The sequence below is a fragment of the Vanacampus margaritifer genome, chromosome 17 (genome assembly GCF_051991255.1).
Source record: "Vanacampus margaritifer isolate UIUO_Vmar chromosome 17, RoL_Vmar_1.0, whole genome shotgun sequence".
In the NCBI taxonomy this organism is placed as follows: Eukaryota; Metazoa; Chordata; class Actinopteri; order Syngnathiformes; family Syngnathidae; genus Vanacampus; species Vanacampus margaritifer.
Window position 1 is genome coordinate 18,839,721 of NC_135448.1, and position 27,408 is coordinate 18,867,128.

Consider the following 27,408-nt stretch of genomic DNA (forward strand, 5'->3'; position numbering starts at 1 on the left):
ACGGCCGCCTAATTGTGACGGCCGATGATAAACAATCACGTGGAAAGTTCCAGAGAGAAGCTGACGGATCGACGCCGCGGGATGTTTTCGAGCCTTCCATCTACTTGGCGCGCGGCGTCCATCTTGGCGGCGAGTCCAACGGCAGGTGTCCTCTCACGGAAAGCGTGAGTCACGACGAGCAGCGTCTGGCTGGAACCCGCGCGTTTGACCGTCTGGCCTGCGAGCGAGCGAGCGACTCCGAAAGGCCGAGCGCCATTAGCGCTTGATTTACATGTCAGTAAAAATAGCGCTGGCGGAGTTGGCGGGACAAAGGCCAGAGAATATGTCTGTTTTAGCTTGAAATGTTGAAAACAGACCGTCACCCCCCCCCCCCCCCCCGAAAAAAAAAATTCTTCAAACTGTCTGCAGCAGCTGCGACTTGCATAAGAAGAAACGCGCAATCGTTTTAGCTCAGCAGCAAGCAAATGCACCGAATCACATTACATGACACATCTTCGTATTTTCATTATTTCATATTTACTTAAAAATATACATTGGTTAACTTTTCAATGGTACCAATATTGATCATTATTTGTAATAATAATTAAATATCTTGGGAAAACGTAGATATTAGAAACTAATATTGAATAAATAAATATATATATGGTTCAAAAAATAATTAAATTCTATTTTTAAAGTGTTGTATTTTTCTCCTTTATTAGATGATTTTTTTTAATCCATTAATTAAATATTTATTTTTATTTGCTCATTCAGCATTTTATTTATTGGATACTAATTTTGAAATTAATTATTTCCACTGTATACATTTTTTTAATCAGATGACTTTGTTCATGATTTGTTATGATCTTTATTTAATATTTTATTTAGTATGAGTGTTTATTTATTAAATACATAACTTAATAATAAGGCCAGTATTGGTACTTTGTCCATTCCTAACAATAACATATTGATGCAAATTTATTATTTGTAATGATAATAATAATAATAATTATTATTATTTTTAATAATTATTAGAAATCATTTATATTTTATACATATTATGTTCATTAACTCTTTGACTGCCAAAAACGTTAAATAACGTTTAGTAAAATCCTATGGAGGAGTGCCAAAGACGTTAAGAGACGTTTTTTTTCAAAACAGAGGTGAAACTAACCATTTTCTATTGTTGATTACTGAAAAACGGAATAAGGTAGAAACAAACTTTTTTTCCTGATGAAAGATGAGAGTCCAATCTTTCATTTGACAGTATGTGTGTTTCCATAGCCCAAACACATCATTTTCTGTGGCCCTCGAAAGATCAGTCAAAAATGCTTAAATCGGCTGGCACCCACGGCATCCCTTTTCTGAAAACGTCTGGCAGTCAAAGAGTTAAAAGTCATGTTATACTCTCATATTGTGCTGCTGTTTTGGTAAAAAGAGGCTCAAAAGTTAAATTGCGAGACGCTCATGTTGAAAGATAACTTTGAAAGATAATATAATAAAACGAATAAATCTTACATTGTGGAAGAAACGAACCCCGTTTCTGTAATAAAACACGATGCTAATTATATCGCAACTCCATGTAGCGGCCGTTTGTGCACGGCCCGAACTGCAGACGTCCGCTCCCGAGTTGTAAAAGCGTCACGGCTACAAAACACATCAAGCGAAAGAACACATTTCGGTTTGAAAGCTGCTGCCGCGTCTGACTTTCAACTTAACGAGTTCCATTCCAGGAGAGAACGATTACTACACCTGAGTGCCGCCCGCCGGGCCACCCGACCACCGAGGCTTTCATGACGTGACCCCACCACATGAAAAAAATGGCCGGCGGAGAAATTGTGGCCGGCCGTCTCCGAAAGCCGTCATTACGGTCGCGGCGGCGGCACCGACTTTGACGTCATTGCATGAGCGTCGCCAGCCAGACGTCAAATCCCACAACAGGGACTCGTTCACAAGCGGGAAACAAGGAGCGCACTTTTGGGTCCACATGCTTTGCATTCTCATGCCTTTTGGGCATCAAAGCTAAAAGTTGCCGATGCAATTGGAATCATGCGTAGCCCATCAAGTAGCCTGCTAGCTAAAAAGCTAGCTCGGCAAACAGGAAGTGGCACTGCCCGGCAACAAGGGCTTGTGCAGAAGCTGGAACAAGAAGCAGTCAGGCTTTGGTTGTGTTACTCTGGGGGAGAAAAAAAAAAAAAAAAAAAAAGTAGGGCTTTTGGAGGCCCCATTTTGAGCTACCATCTTCTTGGGTGCCCGAGCTAACGTTTGGCTGGATGGAGTTGACTTTTGTCGCCACCCACTGTTTTGAAAATGAAACTTTCATCACCACAGTTAAGCGTGGATTTTCTTATGTATCTTCTGTATTTCAAAAAAAGGTACCAAAAAAAGGGTACTATTGGCACCCCGTGTTGGGGTACCAACTTCTGGGGTGCCGCAGCATTAAAGTTGCTGGATGACTTTGGGCACCACCGACAGTTTTTACACCAAAAGTGGAAAAAGCGGCACAGTTGGTTCATGAATCCTCTGCGGTTCCATGCCAAGTTTGTGGGGAACTTTTTCTGGGGTGTCAAAGCTTAAGTTGCCATTAGGCACCGCCCTCAATTTTTGTGCGGCAACTAGAACCGTTTTGGAATTCTTGATGTTTCCACGGAAATGTTTGTAAACGGTACAAAATCGCAAAAACTTTTTGTAACTCCAAACTGGCATCACAGACGGGGAAATAATTCTTTGTGTTTCCAGGTCCAAGTTGGTAAAAAAAAAAATTGGGCACCTTGTGTAGGGTTACCAACTTTTGGGGTGCACATTTTTTTGTTGTCTTTCCTGACGCAACCTGCTAAACGGTATCCAGCCTTGTGAACGGCACCAGAGAGCTTCAATCGAACCCGCGCCTGTGGCGGTCAAGTTGTTTGGAGGTACCAAAAAAATACGACTCACCGTCGTCGAGGTACATCTGGTCCAGTTCCTGCGGCTCCTCCTTGATGCTGACGCCCAACGGCGGGGGGCTGCCGTCACCCGGCGCCGAGGGCCGCCCCCCGCTCTCCGCCACCTTGGCGGGGCTGCCGCCGGGGGTGGAAGGCTGAGACGGTGGCTGGAAGCGGCCTGGGGTCTCCTGGATGATGGACGCGGGGGGCAAGGGGAAGGGCGGGGCCAGCGCGGTCGGCGACAGGTCGTGGAGTTCGGGGCTGGCGCTGGGGGAGGAGCCCGGGTTGGGCTTGGGTGCCGATCGTTGCGGCGTGTACGTCAGCTGGGGCAGGAAGTAAGGCTTGGGGGGGTGCGCGGGGAGGCCGCCGGGCCCCAGGGGGGCGCACACCAGGGGGGCGTCGTAGTCGTCCCTCGGCTCGGTTTTGATGGTCGGAACTGAGCGGAAGGAGAAGACGGACGTGAGTCAGCGCATTTGCACGCGAGTGGGCTTGTGGCTAGGAGACCCAAACAAACACTCGATCAATGAGACCTTGTGTCTGATGACTCACAAAAACGTTCAAGCAGCGGGAGAACAGACGCTTGTTTTCTTTGGGTCACGCTTGCCTCCCGCCGCCTCATATAGGACACGCTCATACTCAAAGATGGCAACTCCAGGCCCAGAACGTAAAAACCCTGCTCATACTACGCAGTAAGGTCCAACCCACGTGACCGGCGCTTACCTGTGGAAGTCACGTAAGTGAAGCGCTGGTACTGACTCCGTTTCCGCTTGCCGTTGCAGACGTAAAAGTTGACGTGCGCCGGCGTGGAGAGACGCTGGTTGCGGTAAGGCGGGACTTCCACCAGGAGCGCATTCTGAAAGACAAAAGTCCACGCACTGAAAAGTCTCAAGGACAAGGTCCTGGAATTCGACAACAAGTCTGCCGTTTTGGTTTGGAGCGGCCTTTTTGGTCAAGTGCCTCAATAAAGTAAAAGTAAGTTAAAAAAAAAAAAAAAAAAAAAGCTCCTGATCCCAGTTTTGCCGATCAACGCAAAATTAGGTGGCCAAGTGCAATAAGAGGACGCGCAAAAAAGTCTCACGGACCCGCACCTGGAATTAAACAGGAAGTCATCCATTTTGACTTTAAGCTTTTGGTCCAAACTCCAGGATCCGTAGTTTGGCAAGTTGCAGCACATTCCTAACCGCTTGCGGCCTTAATTCATCTTTGTGTTAACCGTTTCTACGCTTAATTATTTTGAAGTGGACTCAATTAAGCCAATTGAGGCTGCCCGCCATTTTATAAAAACAAAAAATGTGATTACAAAGCCGTGAAATGCGCGGCCATACACAGCGGACGCATTCATGACAAATGGCCTCATTTCCCGACGCCACGCAGCGTTTTTTAATGCGCGTGCCGTCGCCGCACCTTGAAATTTTGTGACCTTCAACGTGAGCGTTCGAGCAGGGAGGAAGGATTGACGCGGACAAATTGGGCTTTGTGCACAATTATGACTCACCCAGATGTGATGGATGGCATTTTAATAGTAAGAGTAAGAAGTAAATCACAACAAATGCAGCGTGCGGGCGGCGGAGGCGGTGAGGGATTGTGCGCCGCCGGCCAAGTGTTCCAGCACTTTCTGTAATATGCATGTGTGTGTGCGTGTGCGCAGAAAGCCGGGAGCAGGTGCAGCGCTTCACACAAAAACACCTTCTAATCCCCCCCCCCCCCCCCCGGCTCTCCCACACTCACAGTGCGCCGGACCGGCGTCTCCGCTAAGCAGGAAGTTCACCAGGAAAAAGGTGGAAAATGGGAGACCAACAAAGTCTGGCTCCACGGTGGGAACTATGGAAGTTTTTTTTTGTTTTTAAGGTGCTGGTGTATAAAATATGAGCTCATCTGCTCACTCGTGTGCACCCTGTTAGGTACACTTGCACTCACCTGTTGAGATCCAACAGGAGACATCTGTTAAGATAATATTAACTGTGAGAGGTTTCATTGAGCATTTATGTGTGAGGTTAGAAGTATTTGGGTTCGAGTTGGGCCAGGTCGGACCCAAGCAGCACGAATGGATCTGGAGCAAGAGACGGACGGCGCACGGTAAAATGAACCCATTTTCTAAATGGAGTGAGTCCGTGCTGGTGGGCGTGACGTCGAAAAACAAACAGATGATAGATGACACTTCAATGTGTGCCTAATGAAGCGGCCGATGAACTGTATGGGGTTAGAAGTGCCACCGAGCCTGATTGGACCCAAGCGGCACAAAAGGAACTGGCGCATGAGACAGGCAAAATGAAATGGTTGATTTTCTAAATGGAGTCCGTGCTGGTGGATGTGATGTTTTGGGCTTGGGATCTCGCTTATTGTGTACCTTATCAAGTGGCATGTGACCTGTCTGAGGTCAGCACTGACACCAGGCTGAGTTGGACTGACTCCGCACAACCGGGTCCCCCGATAAAATCCCTCATCTACTAAACACAGGGATGTGATTTGACCAAAGTGAAATTATCTGAAAATTTAGCCGGGGGTCTGGGGACCGCTGGCACCCAGCTAGGTCCAGGGCAGTGCCCTGGTGGGGGGGACAAGGGGGGCGATGCCCCCCGGAGCTCATGGGTTTTCCGTGTTTTTAAGTACTTTCAATGCACTCACATGACAAAGAAATAGACAAAACAACAGCATCAATTTTCAATGTATATTGAACTATCCCATATAAAATGGCAGTTTTAGTCAACTCAAAATCAGTCACATTCAAAAACATTGGACTGCCTTTGCTTTTAAAAACTATCACTGAGAATATCATCATATCTAACTAATGTGATTACTAAGTTAACACATAAATAATGTTGAAGAGTTCAAATTTCATGAACAAATAATTGTATCATGACCAAATGAAAAGTAACTCATATTAGAGCATACCACAAATGTCTTTGTTATAGCAGAAGATGTTATCTGTCGGAGTCATGTGCATACACAATCAACTACTAAAAAAAATAAAAAAATAAAAAAAAATCGGAATTTTTTTTTTTTTGGGGGGGGAGATTAAAAAAAAGCGGAATTCCGCGAATTAGCAGAAAAATCACATCCCTGTAAACAGAGTCCTGTCTGAAAGACGTGTTTTTGACGATGCTAACCAAACGGTCCACACTGGCTCGACTTACATGCTTGGAGGCATCTCTGTCCACTTTGGCCTCCGTCTCCCATATGTGATGCCCGTCTGCAAAGGGGAAAGGAAATACGCATGAGAAAAAAAACGTGCGAGCAAAATGAAGAGCGCCGCAATCATCATCTGTTACATCACTGATGGAGAAAGCAGCAGGCGACGTCACACCGTCTGACCCATCGTGAGCTCATGTCCCCTCGGAGAGAGCCAGAAATATGATGCCCCCCCCCCCCCCAAAAAAAAAAAAGCCCTGAGTCATTCCAAGGGGATGAGCGACATCTCGTGCGGGGCCTTGACGAGTCAACGCGCGTGGAATCCCAACGGCAGCTGGCGAGCTCATCAGACCGCCGCGTCTGGAAAGTCGCCTCCGAAACGCTCGGGCTGCATTTTGCTCTGCGTCACATTGAGGAGCTTTGGAATATTTCGGTGATTTAGGGTCAGAATATTAGAAACACTTCTTAGTGTTGTCGATACAGTGCTAGTTTGACCTACAATTTCTCAACTTTTGCGTTGATCAAAGGCAAAATGTCAGTTTCAAGCGCTCGCCAGGTACATCGCCACTTGAGCAAAGTGAAAATAAAATGTCGCAATTAAGAGACTGCATTTGAGCAACGGTATTTTGTGGATGCGGGGGTCAGAATATTACAAACAGCTCCCAGTGTTTGATATATCGACATTCGGGGGGGGGGGGGTCCGAGGTGCCGGGGGTCTGCCACTGACAGCTTGTGGATGCGGGAAAAGCCGAGCACGTTGCCGGTAATTTTCCAAGCGCAGAGCGGACTTCCAGCTGCCCGTGACCTCACTCGCCAAGCATCTCCCACCTTGGACGAGGACACCCCCCCCCCCCCACACCCCCCACCCCCACCGGGATGCCAACAACCAAACAATTCAATGTCGGAATGCCTTCTCATCGTCGCATCTTGTGCTCTTCAGACACTGTTACGTCTGCCCTTCCGGTTTCTCGTAGTGTTTGTCTCCTTAGAGGGTCACAGGGGACCGATCACAATGGATCAATCCGCTGTCAATCACAAATTGAGTGTGGCTGAGCGCGAATGGATTCATGAGTTTTTCTTTGGCCAATATTCCACTGAGCTTTGTTGGGTCCTGATGGCACTCAAGAAACCTTCACTAAGGGCTGAACCGAACCCTAATCATAACCTTACCCAAACCTTAACCCCCAATTCTAACCCTAAGGCGTAACCATCCTCAATTTAAACCGCATAGCCCCCCCCCCCCCCCCTTATCCTGATCCTCCCCCAAATCTAACTCATAACCTTAATCCAACTGCAGCCCGCCAACTCCAACCATCGTAACCAGTCCTTATCCCAAATAAACCCTGGTCTCCCAACTGGGAGTCCAAACCGACAAACGGCGACAAAAACCAGGCCTGGTTGCTGGAGTGATACCCATTTGTACCCTTGAGCAAGGCACTGAACCCGCAGCCACACTCCACTAGCACAGTGGTTCTCAACCGTGGACCCCTTTTCCAGCCTGTTTTCCCATGTCTCCCTCAGCCAACACAGGTGTTTCAAACGATCAGCTAATTCGGAGCAAGCTCTGCATGAAGCCTGATAACGATCCACAGCTGTGTTGGCTGAGGGGAACATGGAAAACAAGCTGGATAGGGGGTACTCGAGGACCGGGGTTGAGAAGCACCACACTAGGACTTAGCATCGAAAACTTCTGCTGGTGTAGGCCACTAATTGTGACAAGTGTTTGAGTGTTTGAAGGTTCCAAGAACTTGCGGTGCAGTCCGACGCCGAGAGTGAACAATCCTAGTTTGGAGCGGCACCGAACTGGACGCGCCCACCTCCTGCGTATGTCTGAATTTTGACCCACGTTCTACCCTCGCAGCGATTGGCGGAAATTGCGGGTTTATTTAACCGCAAAAACATCGATGAAACCCTCCTTGGGGGAGGTCATGAAAGATGGCGCCATTGGGAGGGAGCTTGTGTATATATTTGTCTCCGTTACAGTCGGGTTGATGATGAGCAGGTACCAAAATGTGACAGGAGGAAAGTGTGTGAACTTCTTTTGTGTATTTCATTTGGACCTCACCTCCGCTGCGGTTTGAAAACCCAAAGACATCAAAAGAGCCTTCACGTCAATGTGTGCTCTCTTTGTCCGGGGTTCAAAGTTCAATCGTGTTACTTTCTGACAGCCCAACCGTCTCTCATCGTTTCCGTTGCCGAGGACCGGGTCCGGTACGTAATGGCGGACGTCTGCGGCAGTAGTAAGAATTAAAGGACGTATTTGATAACCGCAGACTGGATTTGATAACCGCAGAATGTTCCGGAGCAAGAGGGCAACATCTGCTGCGCTGATCCAGACCCCCACTCCCCCCCCCCCTTTCCCTCAGAGCACAATATGGTTCTTAGCTCTCCGGCCCACCGTGCTGGACCGCATCCAATATTATCCCGAGTTCAACACTTCTTCCCTCCCCCCCCCAAATAAACCCAGTGCACTTCTCCCGACACGAGCCCTCAAGCTCGGACGCACAAAAGTGTACGGTAAAGTGAAGTGTCACTGTAGCTTCATAAAGGGACTCAAACGGGCCCTTGTGCTGACTAATTGGGTCAGGGTGGAGGCACTTTGGTGCCGAGAGTCGAGCAGCAGCCGGGTGGGAAGGTACAGTCAACACAAACACGTGAGCTCAAAGGGAACCCTTGTCTACGCTTCTTCCTTCTCGACGCCACTCGAAAACTGCACAAGGTCTCTCAGGAGACGGTGGCTACGTGACCCTTGACCCTGACCCAAAGCCTTAATCCCCAAACACTAACCTTACCCCAACTGTAACCCTTAACCCCAACCCCCTGCTAATCTTCCCTATACCCCAAACCGGACCCTGCGTGTGGCGCCACCTCTTGAGCCTGAAGCGTTTCCAAGCCAACACAACACGGTTCCGCAAAACGTCGATTCCAAGCGGCGGTCCAGTGAACGCATCAGAACCGACGCCGGCAAAAAAGCGGAACGACCCACCGCGCTCGGCTCAAAATGCTAACGCCGCTAGCAGAATGGCGGCTTTCACTCGCGGGCCGATGCTTCTCGGTCATCGTTGACGGGCCCATCTGGCCGGGTGCGATGGTGCGAGCGCCAAGAATAACAGCGAGCCAGGCTGAGTTTTGAGCCTCTAAAGAAAAGACAGACGAGGACGGTTAGGATTGCTACAAAAAAAAAAAAAAGATGAAAGCTAACGTTTAGCATTACGACTCCTCCATTTATTTGAAATGTAAAACAAACAAAACGTGAAACTCGTCTGGGATTTGAGAGCGAGTACAAAGACAGAAAAAGGTAACCCGGTGCTATTTGTGGGGGCTCGGCCTGCTGCAAACAATAATAATAATAAAAAAAAAAAAGGCTTTGTTTTATTCACAGACGGCGTCGTAATCCCATAATCTGCTCTTTGTCTCCTGTTGTTCACCTTCCTCCATTGAATTGTTTTGTTTAGCGCCCTAATAAATCCTCAGACGCCTCCAGCAGAACCCGACACCGCCCAACAAATCCTGATGTGGACGAAAAAGCAGCAATTTCCCAAATGGGGTCGCTCGCTTATCAGGTTTCGGCATCGGGAAGGGGAAAAGAGACGAAGGCTGTTTCATAGATTACGGGCCGATGTCTGAGGCCCGTCGGGAACATCTGGGCCACTCGATGCTATCGGCGTCATTGGCGACGAGGCCAACGTTGGGGCCGTTTGCAGGTGCGGATGAGCAGGTGGAGGTATCACGGGATTAGCAACAGTGACGCAGTAACAAACAGTCTTAGTTAGCTTTAGCTCCAGTATTGAGAATCAGCGCCAGCAGAGACGTATTGATTTAACAATGGATTTGCTGTAGTTCACTTTCAGGAGTTCATATTGAGAGTTGCAGTTAATCATTTAATCGTCTCATGTTACCAAACAAGACATGCAGTGAAAGTAATAAATTTAAAAAAAATACAATACAATTAACCTATTGTTTTTATAATAGCACAATTCGATTTTTTATTTTATAGAGATATACATGTAGTTGTATAAGATGTTTATCAGAATGATAATATTAACTCTTTGACTGCCAGATGTTTTCAGAAAAGGGATGCCGTGGGTGCCAGCCGATTTAAGCATTTTTGACTGATCTTTCAAGGTCCACAGAAAATTAAGTGTTTGGACTATGGAAACACACATACTACCAAATGAAAGATTGGACTCTCATCTTTCATCAGAAAAAAAAAAGTTTGTTTCTACCTTATTCCGTTTTTCAGTAATCAACAATAGAAAATGGTTAGTTTCACCTCTGTTTTGAAAAAAAAAACGTATTTTAACGTCTTTGGCACTCCTCCATAGGATTTTACTAAACGTTATTTAACGTTTTTGGCAGTCAAAGAGTTAATAACAACAATAATAATAATTGTATTTTTTTCTGTGGAAACAGTTTAAAATGGCTGTGGAGAATATTTGTATTTTATTAGTTGAAAGTAAAAATTAATGTTATAAATGTGTTAGAAATAAACAAAATAGGTATATAAAAAGTATATGCATTTAAATTATTATGAATAATATTGACTTAAAAAATTGTTTTATTAAAAATATGGTGTTAATGTTTTTTTGTGATAAAACAATATAGATATGAAAAATTATATTTAATCAAAGTTTTACAAAAAATACAAAAAAAAATAATACATATAACTTCCTTATTGATTTTATTGGCCATAAAAGAAAAATATAATACAAATATGATAGCTAATTATTTACATTTAGATGAAACTATACAAGTATGAATAAAAATGCACAATTTCATCGAATGCAAACCAAATCTGTTTGAACATTTTCAAACTTTGTTGTGTGGATCTTGCAGCAAGTTGTATTTAATGTCACGGGCTTGTGTACTTAATGAAGTGGCCGCTTTTCAACTCTGCTGGAAACATCCACGAGGTCCTTAAAGGGGAAAGCAGGGCTTTCCTCCTGTGTGAGTCATCGGCATGCACACACACACACACACACATTTGGAGCGTTGTTTGTCATCTGAGTGGAAACACAGTGGAGATTGTTGGCCTCTCAAGCAGAAAACTAAACAATTGATGGTTTTTGTGTGTTGGCCGCCCGTCTAGGCGGGCGAGCGGACGCGGCGGGGGCACCCCGTCCTGCCTACGCGTGTTAGTGCAGGGGAAACTCTGAGACACACACACACACACACACACACACGCGCGCGTCCCCGTGCTTTGTGGGAACGTCCAGCAAGGAAAATCCTCTTTGGAAGTGCAGAAGAATGATGATATAATAAGAAAGCGGCTTTGTCACGTTGTGAGGACACGACTTGGAAGGCCGCGTGCAAGGATGGAAAGGTGGTGGGAGGCGCTAAAAAGGCAGGAGGGTGTTTTCCATGGCAGGATTGCCCGGGAATGCGGCGCGGGGCGCCAAACTCGGGGAAACCCTCGTCGAGGACAGCGCCTGCCCGAGCCAAAGCCGGGTCGGCCCGGGGTCCAAAAGACAGGCAAGCTTTGTGTTTATGGATGGCAAGTGGCTCCCGCTCTGGACGTTTCATTAGGTACGCCAGCACTTACAAAGATGATAAGGTTCCGTTTTCATTGACTCGGCGTTCACTTTAAATCATTCAAACAATGATAAGGTTTTGCTTAAAAAGTCGGGTTTTACGGCAGTTAGAGTTTCAGATTATGGTTTCAACTCAGGCTTAGGCTTTCAAATTACAATTTGACATTTTAGAGATTCAACCCTGGTTTAGAGTTTCAAATGAGGGTTTCAAGTCTGAGTCAAGGATATTAAATCGGGGTTTCAAGCAATTCAACGTTTGAGAAACCAAGTAGGGTTGCACGCATGGGTAAGAGTTTAAAGTCAGGTTAGGGTTTCAACCTTATGGTTAGGTAGGGTTTCAAGTCTGGGTTAGGGTTTCAAATGAGGACATTCAAATAAGTTATGCTTCAAATGAGGGTTCCAAACCAGAGCTAGGATATTAAGTCAGAGTCAAGATTTCAAATTCAGGTTTCAAGCCTAGCTTAGTGTTTAAAATGAGGCTTTCAAGTCTCAGAGTTTCAAACAAGTTTGAAAAAAAAGGGTTTCAAGACTCAGTTAGGGTTTCAAAGGAATTTCAAAATTCTATTTAGAAAAAAAGGGTTTCAGGGCTCAATTAGTGTTTCAAATGACGGTTTCAAGCCTGGTTTTTAAATGAAGGTTTCGAGCCCAGTTTATGGTCTTAAACGAGGGTTAGTATTTCAAACAAGGGCTACGGTTTCAAATGAGGGTTTCAAGCAAAGGTTCCAGTTTCAAATCCACGTTAGGGCTCTCAAATGAGGGTTTTCGAGCCTTTATTAGGGTGTTAAATTGGAATAATGCAGGTGTACCTAATGAAATGACCTGTTGGTGTGTGTTTACATTTGTTGCCTTTGTTCATTTGTCACCGAAATGCATCCTGTTATCGCATTTTTGACACTAAGAAGCCGTGAGTCACAAGTGCGGGGGTAACCCTTCCTTCCTTACGTTCCTTCCCTTGCCTCCCTTCCCTCCTCGCCCGGTCGTCTCCGTGCCGCCGGTGGAACAATGCAAAGGCTTCCCTTGTTTTTTTTGGAAGCACACGTGCAAACGTCACGTTTTTGCCCCGCCGAGGCCAATCAAGAAAATTGCTGTTTGTAAACCAACCGACCGCCTCCTCCACCTCCTCTGTTCCCTCCAAACCCAAATAGCTCCCAGTCAGAAACGCGTGCGCACGTACGCGCGTGCGCGCGCGCACACACACAGCCTGCTGAGGAAGGCAATGGAAAGTTGTGCAAATGTAAATGTGCTGGGTTAAAAATACAGCACATTAATGTGCACCACATGTGGCACTCTGGCAAGGATGGAAGGGATTCTGTTGGGAGGGGGCGGAGGAATAGTCCTGGGGTTTCTCCAGGGGAGACACATGCTCACAAACACACACTTGCTCTCACACATGCTCACCTTGAGCCTTCTCCACAAACACCACCTTGGAGTCAGCCTGGAAGTTGTGCCCGTCCAGTTTCATGGTTTGGCCTCCGGGGGCAGCGCTGCTGTCCAAGCTCTGCTTGTCTACCAGGGGCAGTTCTTGAGCTGACCTCTGGGCTGGATGTGAGAGAGCAGGAGGTTAATGTGAGAGTGGGAGGTAAATATGAGTCAAGAGACTGATTTTAAGATAAACTCACAGGCCCATGGTTGATACTCAACTGAGGCTTTTTCTCCTCTCACATACTACTGAAACACTCTCACACATAATACTGATATAGTATAATAGACTAAAATACAGTCATGTTTATGAGACCATTTCAACGGTGCCGTGTGAGAGTGTTGCAGTGGTGTGTGAGAAAATCTCAGCAGTGAGTGTGAGAGTGTCACAGAAGTGGATGGGAGGATTTCAGTAGTGTGTATGAGTGTCTCAGTAGTGAGTGAAAGCTTTTTTAGGTGTGTATGAGAATTTTTCAGCAATGTGTGTGTGTTTCATTAGTTTGTGCAAGAGTGTTTTGGTGTTTCAATTGTGTATGTGCGAGAGTGTTTCATTTGCTTATCAGTGTGTCAATTGCGTGTGTGAAAGTGTTTCAGATTTGAGTGTGAGAGCATTTTCAGGTGTTTTTATAACTTCATGAGAGTCTCTCAGTTGCGTGTGAGAATGTTTCAGTTGTGTGTGTGTGTGAAAGCGTTTCAGTACAGAGACACGAGAGAGATTTCAGGAGAGTGTGAAAGCATTTCGGTAGCGCGTGTGTGAGTGCTTTAGTTGTGTGAGAAAGAGAGCATTCCAGTCGGGCGTGAAAGCATTTCAGTCGTGTGTGAGAGCATTTCACCATTTTGTGTGAGAGTGTTTGATTGAATGCGTGGCAGACGCGCACCCGTTCCCCGCCGGGCCCCGAGCATCCAGACGAGGGCTCAGCTTGCGTTTGTGTGTTCTGTCAAATGATGGATTGATATTTGCTCCTAAATGTTTACTCCAAGAATATTTTCCCTCAGCGTGACTTCAACTCCTCTTTTTTACCTTCGCACTCCCCTGCCCGCTTGCTCTCTCCTCTTTTTCTTTTTTTTTCTCTCATTCCAAAACTTGCTGACTGAATTTCTTGTCGAGATTGAAAGACGCAATTTCCTTCTGTTTGACTGGTTTCAAGTCAGGGTTAGGGTTTCAAGTAAGGGGTTCGAATTTCAAGACTGGTGTCGAATGATGGCTTCAGACCTGTGTTAGGGTTGGATGGTAGCGTTTCAAGCATGAAGACCTCCATCCAGGGTCAGGGTTAGGGGTTTCAGGTAAGGGTTTGAAGCAAGGGTTCATATTTGGAGCCCTACTAAATAGGGTGTCAAGAATTTCAAATGACGTAATCAAACTAAAGCTTGAGTTATCAAGTAGGGTTTCAAGACTTAAATTTAAGACTGGCTTTCTATTTCTGTTCAAATAAACTAAGGCGCCATTAGGGAAAACGTTAAACCAAAAAATATATTGGAAAAAATTGAAAACTGAAATAATAAAGAGCTCGTCACAAGATTGACTTACTCAGAGTGAGCTAACTCTGAGTCTGTTGAGTTCAACTCAAAGTTTGAACGGCGGCAGCTCCATTCCCGAGCACGGCGGTTGAGCGGCACTCACAGCACTCGATGGGGTTGGAGGCGGCCTGCAGGGAGACGGTCCTGCCGCCGGCCTGGCCGATGTGGACCCTGAAGACCATCCGCACGCGCGTGTTCTTGCGGCCGATGTCCGTCTCGCCCTTGCGCAGCTCGATGTCCGAGTTGCGCAGCTTCAGGATGCCCGCGCAGTCGATCCTGCCGCCACAAAACAGGGATGTGATTTGACCAAAGTGAAATTATCTGAAAATTTAGCCGGGGGTCTGGGGGCCGCTGGCACCCAGCTAGGTCCAGGGCAGTGCCCTGGTGGGGGGGCAAGGGGAGCTCATGGGTTTTCCGTGTTTTTAAGTACTTTCAATGCACTCACATGACAAAGAAATAGACAAAACAACAGCATAAATTTTCAATGTACATTGAACTATCCCATATAAAATGGCAGTTTTAGTCAACTCAAAATCAGTCACATTCAAAAACATTGGACTGCCTTTGCTTTTAAAAACTATCACTGAGAATATCATCATATCTAACTAATGTGATTACTAAGTTAACACATAAATAATGTTGAAGAGTTCAAATTTCATGAACAAATAATTGTATCATGACCAAATGAAAAGTAACTCATATTAGAGCATACCACAAATGTCTTTGTTATAGCAGAAGATGTTATCTGTCGGAGTCATGTGCATACACAATGAACTACTAAAAGAAAAAGAAAAAAAAAAAAATCGGATTTTTTTTTTTGGGGGGGGGGATAAAAAAAAGCGGAATTCCGCGAATTTGCGGAAAAATCACATCCCTGCACAAAAGTCACACGCCACAAATGCTGAATGCCTGAAAAATCATTTGGTATTATATTTTTGTTTTTTAGATAATTGGATTTTTTTTATATATATATATTTGGGTATTTTTGTCCAAGGTACAGTTTCGAGCCTGGCATGTTGCTTCAAATAGTTGACAAAGAAAAAAAATGTCTTGTGGATTGCGCCGTGACGCCGCCGGCGGCAAAGGTGAACTCGTCATCCGCTTGCGTTGGGAGGCACACAAAGCGCTGACGCCGCCCGCGCGCCGTCCAGACGCAAGCGGAGCGTTTTGTAACGCGAGCCGCGAGAGGCCATAAAATGACAACACCACATGTCTGCTATGCGTGTGCGCGAGTACGCCTGTGTGGAACAACACGCGTAAATTAAAACGCATGAACGCTGCAGGCTGCCTTGTGCATAGTTTTGCTACTTTGAGGCTTTTATGGCAGAAATGACCGAAAGATATATAGAAGTCAACATACGTGATTGTAGCCAGACTCAACTGGGGTCATAGAAGAGGACAGCGCAGTACGTTAAATCATCGTGGAGTCGTATAGTAGGTATGTTATGCTACATGACATCTTGTATGGTAGTTGCGTGAAAACATGCCAGGGTGCGAGCCATGACGGGATGATTTTGTGTGCTTTGTATACATTATAGCATTGCACGGGATTGTGACTTGAGCGATACGACACAGTCGTATGGTTTAGTGTGTGTAGTGATTTGGTATCGTATGGCACTCGAGATAGTGTGGAGCATTGCATACAATAGTCAAATATAGTATATGGCAAGTGCCAGTGGATTTACTTTTGCATAGTATTGTGACTAGACTGGTCTGGCAAAATCATATGCAAAACTAGAAAAATTGCCGCGGAAATTTTGAATGGGACTGCTGACTCGTGCAAGGTGGAAAGACGCATGTAGTACTTGGAGCAATAGTAGTAGTAGTAAGTAGTAGTAATTTTAGTAGTAGTCAAATGGCCAAGATGGCCGCCGACCCAGGTGGGCGAGGGGGAGAGAGTCCTTGGCGTACCTAATCAATTGGCCAAGATGGCAGACCAAGTGCAATTTCTGCAGAAATTGCGTGGGAATTGCTGAGTGCTTATGAAGTCAATTGAAAGATAAATGATGTGGAATTGACAAAGCATTCATCGTAGTTGAAAGACAAATGATTAACAAGAACACTTGAACCCGGGAGGCGTGAATTTTTGAAGCAAGTTGAAATGTATATGGAAAAAAAGTGTCATCTGGAAGAACCCTCCATTCATTTCGATTTCGTCAGTTACAGCATTGCCACAATTATAGCCAAATATTGACGAGCATTGTATGATATGATTTGGAATTGCTGGTATGGCATGACATGATAGATGATGTCATACCATACAATATTGCAAATTGATTGTAGACAAGTAGGGCACCGGAATATGGATTGGGACTGCATGGCGTCCCACAGCATTGCGTATGACGAGTGTGGCGCGCGCGCGCGCGCTACTGACATGGCTCGCATGTTGTTGTCGGGCAGGAGCGGGATCTCCAGCACTTTGGTGTTGTTGTTGCAGACGGCCTCGTGGCTGGGCGTGGACACGGTCTTGCCGGTGATGCGGTGCACCTGGTAGAAGGCGTGCGGCCGCAGCAGGCGCTCGTCCGCCGTGCCGATGAACAGCTGCAGCGTCAGCGGCTCCTTGGACACGTAGCCGTGCAGCTGCGAGAGAGAAAAAAGAAGGAGGTCAACATTCTCCAACGTCCTGTGAGGTCATTGTACTCGGACAAGATTGACGCGCTGTTGCTAGGATGGGGGGGTGCTAATTGAGGGGGGGGGCGTCCACAGGGGCTCCCGAATGTTGACGCTACTCTGATGTTTATCGCTGAAAATCTCCACAGGAGGACGAAGACGAATGTGCTGGTGTTGTTGCTACCACGCGTCCAAAGCACTTCCAGACCTACGCGGGGTAGACTTGACAGCCCCCCCCCCCCCCCTCGCCTAGACCACCTAAGACACACGCGCTTACAGGCACGGAGCCCAAAACAACAACTTCACTACTCACTAACCATGAAATTAAGCGAAGATATTCAATTGCATTTTCCTATTTTTTTTAATAGCAATTAAGCTAGCGAGTGTTCAAGAAATTTGTCTGTGGATTTTTAATTGGGTGAGGCTGAGCTTTGTTTAATTATCAATTTAGCTAACCTCAATAGTATTAAATACAATTTTTTTCAGGAGGTTGTGTCACTTTTGTTTACTTATTAATCAAGGAAAAAATTATAATTCGTTTTTTTTTCCTCATTTAAATTTGCATTTTTTAGCAATCAAGCTACAATTTTTTGGGGTCATTTTTTGAAAATGTATTTATCATTCAAGCTACCTACTGGCGCTATTGAAATATAAAATTGTATTATCTTGTTTTGGTTTTTTACTTTTTAAAAAATAATATTTTGCAAAAACGACATCGATTTGGAAACATTTCATTGCATTTTTTCATTAATTCTTTTTAAAATTGTATCTAAGCAAGCTACATATTTTTTAGCAATCAAGCTACAATTTTTTGGGGTCATTTTTTGAAAATATATTTATCATTCAAGCTACCTACTGGCGCTATTGAAATATAAAATTGTATTATCTTGTTTTGTTTTTTTACTTTTTAAAAAATAATATTTTGCAAAAACGACATCGATTTGGAAACATTTCATTGCATTTTTTCATTAATTCTTTTTAAAATTGTATCTAAGCAAGCTACATATTTTTTAGCAATCAAGCTACAATTTTTTGGGGTCATTTTTTGAAAATGTATTTATCATTCAAGCTACCTACTGGCGCTATTGAAATATAAAATTGTATTATCTTGTTTTGTTTTTTTACTTTTTAAAAAATAATATTTTGCAAAAACGACATCGATTTGGAAACATTTCATTGCATTTTTTCATTAATTCTTTTTAAAATTGTATCTAAGCAAGCTACATATTTTTTAGCAATCAAGCTACAATTTTTTGGGGTCATTTTTTGAAAATGTATTTATCATTCAAGCTACCTACTGGCGCTATTGAAATATAAAATTGTATTATCTTGTTTTGTTTTTTTACTTTTTAAAAAATAATATTTTGCAAAAACGACATCGATTTGGAAACATTTCATTGCATTTTTTCATTAATTCTTTTTAAAATTGTATCTAAGCAAGCTACATATTTTTTAGCAATCAAGCTACAATTTTTTGGGGTCATTTTTTGAAAATGTATTTATCATTCAAGCTACCTACTGGCGCTATTGAAATATAAAATTGTATTATCTTGTTTTGTTTTTTTACTTTTTAAAAAATAATATTTTGCAAAAACGACATCGATTTGGAAACATTTCATTGCATTTTTTCATTAATTCTTTTTAAAATTGTATCTAAGCAGGCAACATATTTTTTGTGCGCTTTTGACAATAGAAATGTGTAATTATTATGTTTTTAAAAATGAGAAAGAGAATACAATAAAATATATTTTTTTAATTCAATATAAAATGGTGTGATTAGTGGAAGGAATCACCAACGTGCACGTCATCCCTTCAAGCCCGGAAGCGGCAAAAAAAATTAAAAATTGAGAAAGAAAAATGCATGCTGGTCAGCAAAGCGTAATTACAAGCCAGCTGCCACGCGGGAAGGCTGGGATCGACTTTTCACTTAGCAACATGTGATTAGCATGAGGATCCCGCTCAAATCTCCTGTGTGTGCGCGTGTGTGTGTGTTTGTGTAAGGAAACGGGCCGCTGCCTAGCAATGCTGTTTATTTAAGTGTGGTGTCAAGTGAGGTCTCGGGCCCGTCAAGCACATCGCTGCATTCAGTTATGTTGCACATTGTACGTTATTATTTGAATTAATATCATAACCATTACTAGCAGCAGCAACACTATCCATGCCAATGATTATTTTATTTTTTTATATTTTTGTAAGATACTGCAAAAATGTAATACATGTAAGAGTGTTTTAATTTTTAATTTAAATAAATTGATTTTTTTTTTTAAATCATAAAATATCATTGTATCTGAATCCTTGGGGATATATTTTTATTAAAAAATAATTTAAATAGAAACATAATTGTAATTTAGTTCAAAGTTTTACATAAAAATGCAAATAATAAAAATTAATAAATTATATAAGTAATAAATAACATACTTTCAATTAAGTTATAATGTTCATTACTGCCACCTTCAGGACTGGAGTGGAACAACCAACGCTCAGCCACCTCGGCTCTTCCTCGGTTTCTTTTATGTACAATATAACACACATGCGGCAAAATTAACAGACAAATTTGTAACTCGCCAGAATTAAAGGCCGGGCCTTGGTGGAGGTTTACGTTCTGGTGAATGATTTCCTGTTGCCATGAGCCCAAAACTCAAAGTACACACACACACACGTACAAACGTATGATCCAGCTGACAACACTCGAGCGAGGCAATTAAAGGTCGGTTAGAAGTTTGGGGCCCCTCCCGACTGGCTCGTATTATCGCCCACCAGAGGAATGCCGAGACTCCGGCAGGCAGCTCAAGGCACCGACGAGGAGGGAGAGGGAGAGGCAATCATTCGCGGCAGATCAAAACAATCCGAGCGGTCACGCTTTCCACGTCTTAGGATGTTTGTTGATATCTGAATGAAATCAAGTGGACCCGAGCCAATATCGCAAAAGCAAATTCTTTTAACAAAATGGCTGGATCTGCTTGAATATGTGCAATTTCCTTCCCACTGTGCAGAATTGTGTTCAATTTCCAAGTGTGGCGAGCGCCGTTGTGGGCTTTGTGCTGGTGTAAGGGTGGGTGGCGCACGCGGTTGCGGCCGGCCGGCCAACAGGCGGGCAGCGGCGGTCCATGGCATCAGAAAAGAACAAAAAACAGCCCACGCTGCCCGCTTGGATTCTGGAAAAGGGAACCACAGCAGAATGTTCCAGAATAAACTAACGGAGATGGAAGGGAGGAGGGAGGAGGGGGGGAGGAGGGGGGGGGGGGCGGTCAGAAGTGGCTTGTTTGAGGCTCCCTCCGACACGGCCCGAGCCGCCTGCCAGAAACGTGTGTGGTTTCGCCGCGATGATGTCAGCCCATCGCACACGGGAACTTTCCTAAACAAAGACACGTCTGTGCGGCGGCGGAAAAGGAGGGGAACGGGGAGGGGGGGGGGCGGCGTTGAGTTTTTTTTCTTTTTTTAAAGCGAGAATACACATACTCTCTTTCACTGCCTCCCGTCCTTAAATCGTAAGCACCTTCGCTTATTTCAATAACTGGAAGGTCGTCATTTGAACGATGGCTATGAATTTGCAATGTTTGAATTTCGTGTTCATTTGGCAGTATGATTGTTATTGTGGTTCAATGCGGCCAACAAACATTTTTAGGAACACAAAAGATGTACAGCAAATTCTTCAATTAAATTGTCTCCGATGTTTACGAAAACGGTTTACAAAAACATTAACTCTTTGACTGCCAGACGTTTTCAGAAAAGGGATGCCGTGGGTGCCAGCCGATTTTAAGCATTTTGACTGATCTTTCAAGGTCCATAGAAAATTATGTGTTTGGACTATGGAAACACACATACTACCAAATGAAAGATTGGACTCTCATCTTTCATCAGAAAAAAAAAAGTTTGTTTCTACCTTATTCCGTTTTTCAGTAATCCACAATAGAAAATGGTTAGTTTCACCTCTGTTTTGAAACAAACGTCTTTTAACGTCTTTGGCACTCCTCCATAGGATTTTACTAAACGTTATTTAACGTTTTTGGCAGTCAAAGAGTTAACAGCAGGTTTGTTGACGATTTTTCTTTGTTTACAAAACAATGAAGATCAAGTTTGTCGATGATCCGAAATTGACTTTAATGTTTTTTTTTGTCTTTGATGTTTATGAAAACATGTACATCAGGTTTGGTGATGATTCCAAAATGTTTGTCATGGGATTTCTCCTCAAGTAAGTCCAAAAAAAAAAGTCATACAACTTGCTAAGTCACAAACGACTTTCACACACTAGCCCCTTTTTGCGCTGAGCATCTGCGGATCGCTGCAATGCATTATGGGAATGCACGCAAGCTCGCCTCCTTGGCTGCGTTTACGGCCAGTCCGAGGTCAGCAGATTGAGGCAGCAGAACATACCTACTCGCTCATTTCTTAATGTGACTAAGCTGTTGCTGGTCTCAGAGCTTAGTCTACATCTCGCAGTGTGTGTGTGTGTGTGTGTGTGTGTGTGTGTGTGTGTGTGTGTGTACGTGTGTGCGCGCAGTAGCCATGTGGGACGCAATGGAAAAACCAGTGAGTCACCCTCGTCTGGACAGGAAGCCACTGGCCGACCTAATAGCGTATCCCATTCAGAAATGTGACATCTTTAAATAGCTTGCCACTGGATTTTGACACACCGACGACGACGTGGGCGGGGGGAACATGGCGGAGGTGAGAGGGGGCGAGGTTGATGGTCAGTTTGCTGGACACGCTGTGTGTGTGGGGCGCGTCGCCGTAGCAACCGGGAGCCAGGTTACACTTTGCGATCAGAGTAACCAATTTGGATGAATAAGGATAGCCCGATTATCGGCTGGGACGATTATCGACGCCGATATTCAGCATTTTGACGAATATCGGCATCGGCCATTTTGAAGAATCGTACGGCCGATAATAGATCCATTTTTTTTTTTAATGTTAACTTCAGGGAACTAATTATTTCAATTTTCAGAGATGCTGCTGACCCTGGGAATTCTCAGCGCCTTCTGTTCTTGTTTAACTAAGATAAGTAAAATTTGAATATTTGAGATATTTGAAATTTGGGAAAAATGTATTTATTGTAGAAAATAATAGGGAGATATTTACTTAAATTTTTATTTAGCTTTTGAACACATACTACTGCCCCTGGGAGATGCCTGAACTTTTTGTCAGATTTTTTAAACAAAGATGTCTATTGACTAAGATTTTTTTCTAAACTCCAATATTTTACAAAACCTCAAAGTTGCTCAATAAACATATGCTTAAAATATCAACGGAAAAATTTGAGCTGAAGTTTGTATTTTTTCCACATTTTGATGCCAATATTTTCCCTTTTATTGAAAATGAATATCGGCTCCAAATATCGGTCATCGGCGTCCTTGAGGACTAATAATCGATATCAGTATTGGCCCTGACAAAAGTCTTTTTCTATCGACGAATGATAAAAAAAAAACAAAAAAAAAACAGTGACTTCAGAAGGGTCTCCATTGGACAACAGAGTGCTGGCAACGTGTAAAACATTATTCTGGTTCCACACCTGTACGATGGGGTGTCCTCCACCCAAAGCCTTCACTGCCCCCCTGCTACCTTCGGTCTCGTAGTGGGCCCGATGGTGGGACTTGGGCTGCACTTCGATTTGTAGGCTGTAAGGTCCCGAGCTGGACGGCAATTGCCAGTCGAGCGCCGGCAGGGAGGGACTGAAAAAGACGAGAAACGTGTCGTTGCCTTCAATGGATTCAACATGCTAAAGTTTGGGATGTTTTGATACCTGACAAACTGCTTGGGCTTGGACCAGGAGTACTGGTGCTGAGGCACATCCAGGAAACCGCCGCAGTATGCCTCCTTTTTCAGAGGCATGCGATTGGAGGGGTGTTCGTCCCCGGGCGTCCGCTCCTCACCGCCGGGCTCCATCTTGAGACTGACGGTGGGGCTGTGATCCTGGTTGGTCCTGCGGGCTTTCATGGGGATGCCTTCCCCGAGGTCAGCCATGCCGTCCGTGCTCAGCGCGTTAATAGCCGCCAAGATGGCCGAGTTGGTGTACTGGTTGGTGTTGGGGAGCCAGGACTCCTCGGTGACGCTCAGGCGGGGCGAGGTTTGGGGCGACGGCCCCGGGGAGTGGTTGGGCGTGTGCTGATAGTGCTTGTGCGCCGCCCCGCCGCCGTTGAAGCTGTACTTCCTCTTGGCACCACAAGGGGAGTTTGGCCTGGAGCCGCCCCGACCGACAAAGGGGTCGTCTGTCATGCCCGTGCGGGGCGACGTCGAAGGGGAGTGACGTGGGGAGCCGCTGGGTAGGGCCAGGGTGGAACCCTTGGGGGACACCGAGGGCGACTGCCAGGGGGAGTTTTGCGGCGATTGGTCGTAATTATACGAGAAGCCCGACTCGTAGGACGAAGCCTCCGACTGGCAACTGCGGGACGAGACGCTGCTGGCCGGACTAAGGCAACTGGGGTCCCGGTAACCGTCAGCACTGGGGAGCGTCAACGTAACAACGGAGTTGAGCCGCTTGGCCACGGGAAGGCTGTCCTGCCCCGCCTCGGTCTCGGGGAACTGACCGTAGGCGGTGATCTCGATGCGGGGGCTCTCCAGGGCGGGCGCGCCGTTCGGCCGCACCGAGTAGTAGCCGGCAACGCTCAGGTCGTCCTGGCCGTCGAATACGTGGGCCTCCGAGACTGAGATGATGGGACTGGACTGGAGGCTCAGGTACTGCGGGGCAAGGCAAGGGTTGCCCAGCGGGAGGGAGAGGCTGACATTGGGCGTGTAGCCAAAAGCGTCTGGAAGACAAACACATCCATTTGGATTATCATACACTGTGGGACTCTTTGACGGTCTCACAATTCAATTTGATTCAGAATGGATTTTACTGCAGAATGACAAATGGAAAGTGTCCTTTTATTTTTTTTTTTTTACATTTGTTACATTTTGAATTGTAAGGAAAGTGCCTTTTTCCACAAAAACTGCGTGTGGACCACAACTGCTATTCTATGTAGCTAACTATAACATTTTATAGCTTTTATAGTTATGTTCTGCTCCACATAAGCAGACTGAGTTTGACAGATAGCAAACAGTCCCTCAAAAAGAGTCCAAAGTTGCTGGTTTCAAGCAGTTTGCTACACTCCAAATTGAGGTCAACTGTTAAACTAAACAAACAAAACACAGAGAATTACACACAGTACACACTTAAATACAAAGACACTTTATCTTGTTTCCCGAACGTAGCTAGCTCAAGGCTAATGCCCAATGGAAAGCGCCATTGACGCGCTAACGCTAATTAGCGCGCTACTCGCTGCACTTTTATCACCGAAAAGAACGGCTATTCATACAAAACACTGCAGGTATGTATGCAGAGAATCATTTTAACATCACTCACGGGCGTTTGTTCTTCCTACGCCGCATAAAAACAACTTGTATTGACTTCATCGTTACTTTTTTCTTCTACTTTTTATTATGGCTGAGTGTATCTGAACGCGTGGAACCACACTGCCCCTAAGTGGCCAATTCATGTACAACACGAACAACGCTCGCATTAAAGCCACACACAAGGCCAATTCAGCATAAAATAAATTAATAAAATGGATTTGGGGACATTTTATAGCGAATCTTAGTAAACAGGACCATATTTGTACTGGTAAGGGATGCAACCAGTTATTCGGGGAAAGACATGAGGAATGACAAGATGTCTCGTCACAAACAAAACAAACAAGTTTAGCCCAATCATCATGTTTTTGTTTACATTTGCTTGGATTGTGTTGCCAGTTTTACCCACCGCAGCATGTCCAGTCACACCGGGCTTTGGCTACATCCTGGTCCAAGAACAATGACACAGAACATTTCAAATGCTTTGAGTCGTATAAATGGAGACCAGGTGGGTGGGTAGGTGGGAATTACACATACTGTATAAAATCACTAAAAATAAACTCCATCTGGGCCATTACAACCAAACTCAACATGTTATTTTTTTCTCTGTCATTTCACACTGCAAGACGTGTGCTGTTTAATCACACCATTACAAAGTGTAGCAGTGTAGAAACAGTGCCTGTTTTTGTTAGCGGTGCTGAGGGGTGTCTACGTGGATGCCGTCCCGTGCCAAAAAGCCTGGGAAGCAGACGTCACATAAGCGAGCTCAAGAGGCTCCCGTCTGCTGTAAATTGACATGACATCACCCGAGCAGGCTGAAACCATAATGAGGCTTTTTTTTTTCTCTCTCTCTCTCTCTCTCTCACTCGTGGCTCAACGGCTAAATTTAAAACGCCTCAACGTCTCGCCAGGTAGTAACAAGATGCTCGCCCAGATCCTCTCAAGTGGATTCAGAGACTCGCTTCTAAATACACGTTGGAAGATAATTGCTGAAAACGGAGAACTATGTAGTATACAATTGTGGAGCATTTCGGTTTTCCTCTTTTTTTTGGGGGGGTGTGTCAAAAATGGTGCCACGTGCCGTACTTTGGAGTCCACTTTAGAGTGCCTCGTTGTTGGCTGCGAGTGCATCCATTTTTGAAGATTGTTCTTAGTGCTATTTGATTGACTGTTGACAGTTGAGTGGGGCGTGGTTTTAGCACGTCAGTGGACACGCCCACAATGTTCAAGAGTGGCTTGATTTTTCATGATTTTAAAGCTGCTTTGCTGATTTTTTTTTTTAATCATTAAAACTACATTTTTGGTGTTAAGTTTAGACGACATTTTTATGTTGGGTCTTGGAACATACTTTTATCTAATTGTAGGTACAAAATTACATGAGGAGAAGACAAAACACATTTTCAAGAAGACCCAAAATGGGCTCCAAATAACTTTTTTTTGGGGGGTCAACAGTTTCAATTAATTAATCTTCATCAAGTTGTGGTCGTTACAACAAACAAGTTTTTTTTACATAATTTATTTTGAGTTTTGTGATATTTTAATGTTATTTCTTTTGCTTGCATTTTTTTCTCTAACTTAAAAACTGTACATTAGTGATTAAATTAAAATGCATAGGACAAGAAAATTACCATAAATAGTTCAATTTAAACCTGAATAAATATTTTAAAAGACAACTAAATGCAATACAGTATTGTTTAAAACGATAACACTGAGCTACTGTAACATGCACTTTCAATATTTAATTCAGTGATTCTTTAATCTGCCACTAGAGGGCACTTGTGTACATGATTACATATATTCAAATAGCACTGAAACAAAAAATAAATAAACATGTTTTGATCTGCAATTTCAGTATTATATTTTGATGTCTCAAAAAGTGTTGGTATCCATTTGGAGCAAACAAATATCCTGTTAAATATATATATTTTAAAATGACCATTTTAAAGGACCCAGAATCAGTTCCAAGAATAATTTTCAGTATTTGTCTTATGTCCCTGCTTAGTGATTATTGCTTTTTAGATTATTTCTATGTCAAATGCATTACATATTTTCAAAAGGGACATAAAAGCATTTCTTATTTTTACAAGAAAGTGAATCATCGTCACAGTTTGAGTGTCAAACGGTGTTGGAAAGTGTGCCAAGTGCCACACGGACATGTCAAATGTGTCAAGGGAAGTTTAAAAAAGAAAGAAACCAGGAATCAAATCAGTCATAAAAGTGAAAACTCACCCTCCTCGGCTGATTTCATCATCTCCTTTTTGAAGCCCAAAACGAGACGTCAAACTTCGGATGCAAACTGGCTCGGTTCGTGATCCATAAAAGCACAACAGTTACAGTATAGTCCCCTTCTCAAAACAGGCAAAAACGTGTCTACTAAAGTGGGGAGTCCAAATGGGTTCGGTTGTAGTGGGTGGGAGTGGTGGTGGTGTTTGTGGGGGGGGGATCCTGGTTCCGTTGGGTCGCCCGTGACCGTGACGCACCACTCGGGCTGCTCTCGGCAACTGGAGCGCCTTATAAACCGGGGGATCACCTCAGAGGATCGCCTCCCCGGGAGGGTTCGGCGCCGCCCTCCTCCGGGCCGGAGAGCCTGTGACGTAAGTGTGCGTGCGCGCGCCCGACGCCATCCGGTGGAGATCCTGGTGGCGCGCCCGCGCGCGGACGAGCGAGGCTGGCAGGGAATCCTGGAGGCGGCTCGGCCGGGAGTCGCAAAAGTGCGCGGAGTCCCGAGGAGAGAGAGAACCGGGCCAGAGGACACGATTAGAAACAGGCGAGCTGAAATGAGCTTCAAAATATCAGCAACAGCAAATGAACGTCGGCTAAAAGTGAGCATGCGCAGACACGTTCATAAAATGGCGACCACAATATTAGGAACAGCTATGAATGAGGTAAAAATGGATAGTTGACTTTTTTAAAAACAATTTAAAATTTCATTTGCTAAAAAAAAAAAAAATCCTTAATGAATGAAATATGCATAC

General features: G+C 44.5%; 1 protein-coding gene across 1 annotated transcript in view; it reads right to left on the minus strand.

Annotated features, from left to right (window-relative positions):
- nfatc1 (nuclear factor of activated T cells 1) overlaps positions 1-26,916 on the minus strand; it is a 29,822-nt gene extending 2,906 nt beyond the window's left edge. The window contains exons 1-9 of the mRNA XM_077549497.1: positions 26,663-26,916; positions 22,848-23,850; positions 22,617-22,776; positions 16,872-17,077; positions 14,601-14,773; positions 12,959-13,099; positions 6,035-6,090; positions 3,621-3,753; positions 2,914-3,336 (exon numbers count right to left, since the gene is read on the minus strand). Coding sequence (XP_077405623.1) covers positions 2,914-3,336; positions 3,621-3,753; positions 6,035-6,090; positions 12,959-13,099; positions 14,601-14,773; positions 16,872-17,077; positions 22,617-22,776; positions 22,848-23,850; positions 26,663-26,684 — 2,317 coding nt within the window. The 5' untranslated portion in view covers positions 26,685-26,916. The remainder of the gene's footprint in view (positions 1-2,913; positions 3,337-3,620; positions 3,754-6,034; positions 6,091-12,958; positions 13,100-14,600; positions 14,774-16,871; positions 17,078-22,616; positions 22,777-22,847; positions 23,851-26,662) is intronic.
- Between the last annotated feature and the right edge of the window lie 492 nt (positions 26,917-27,408).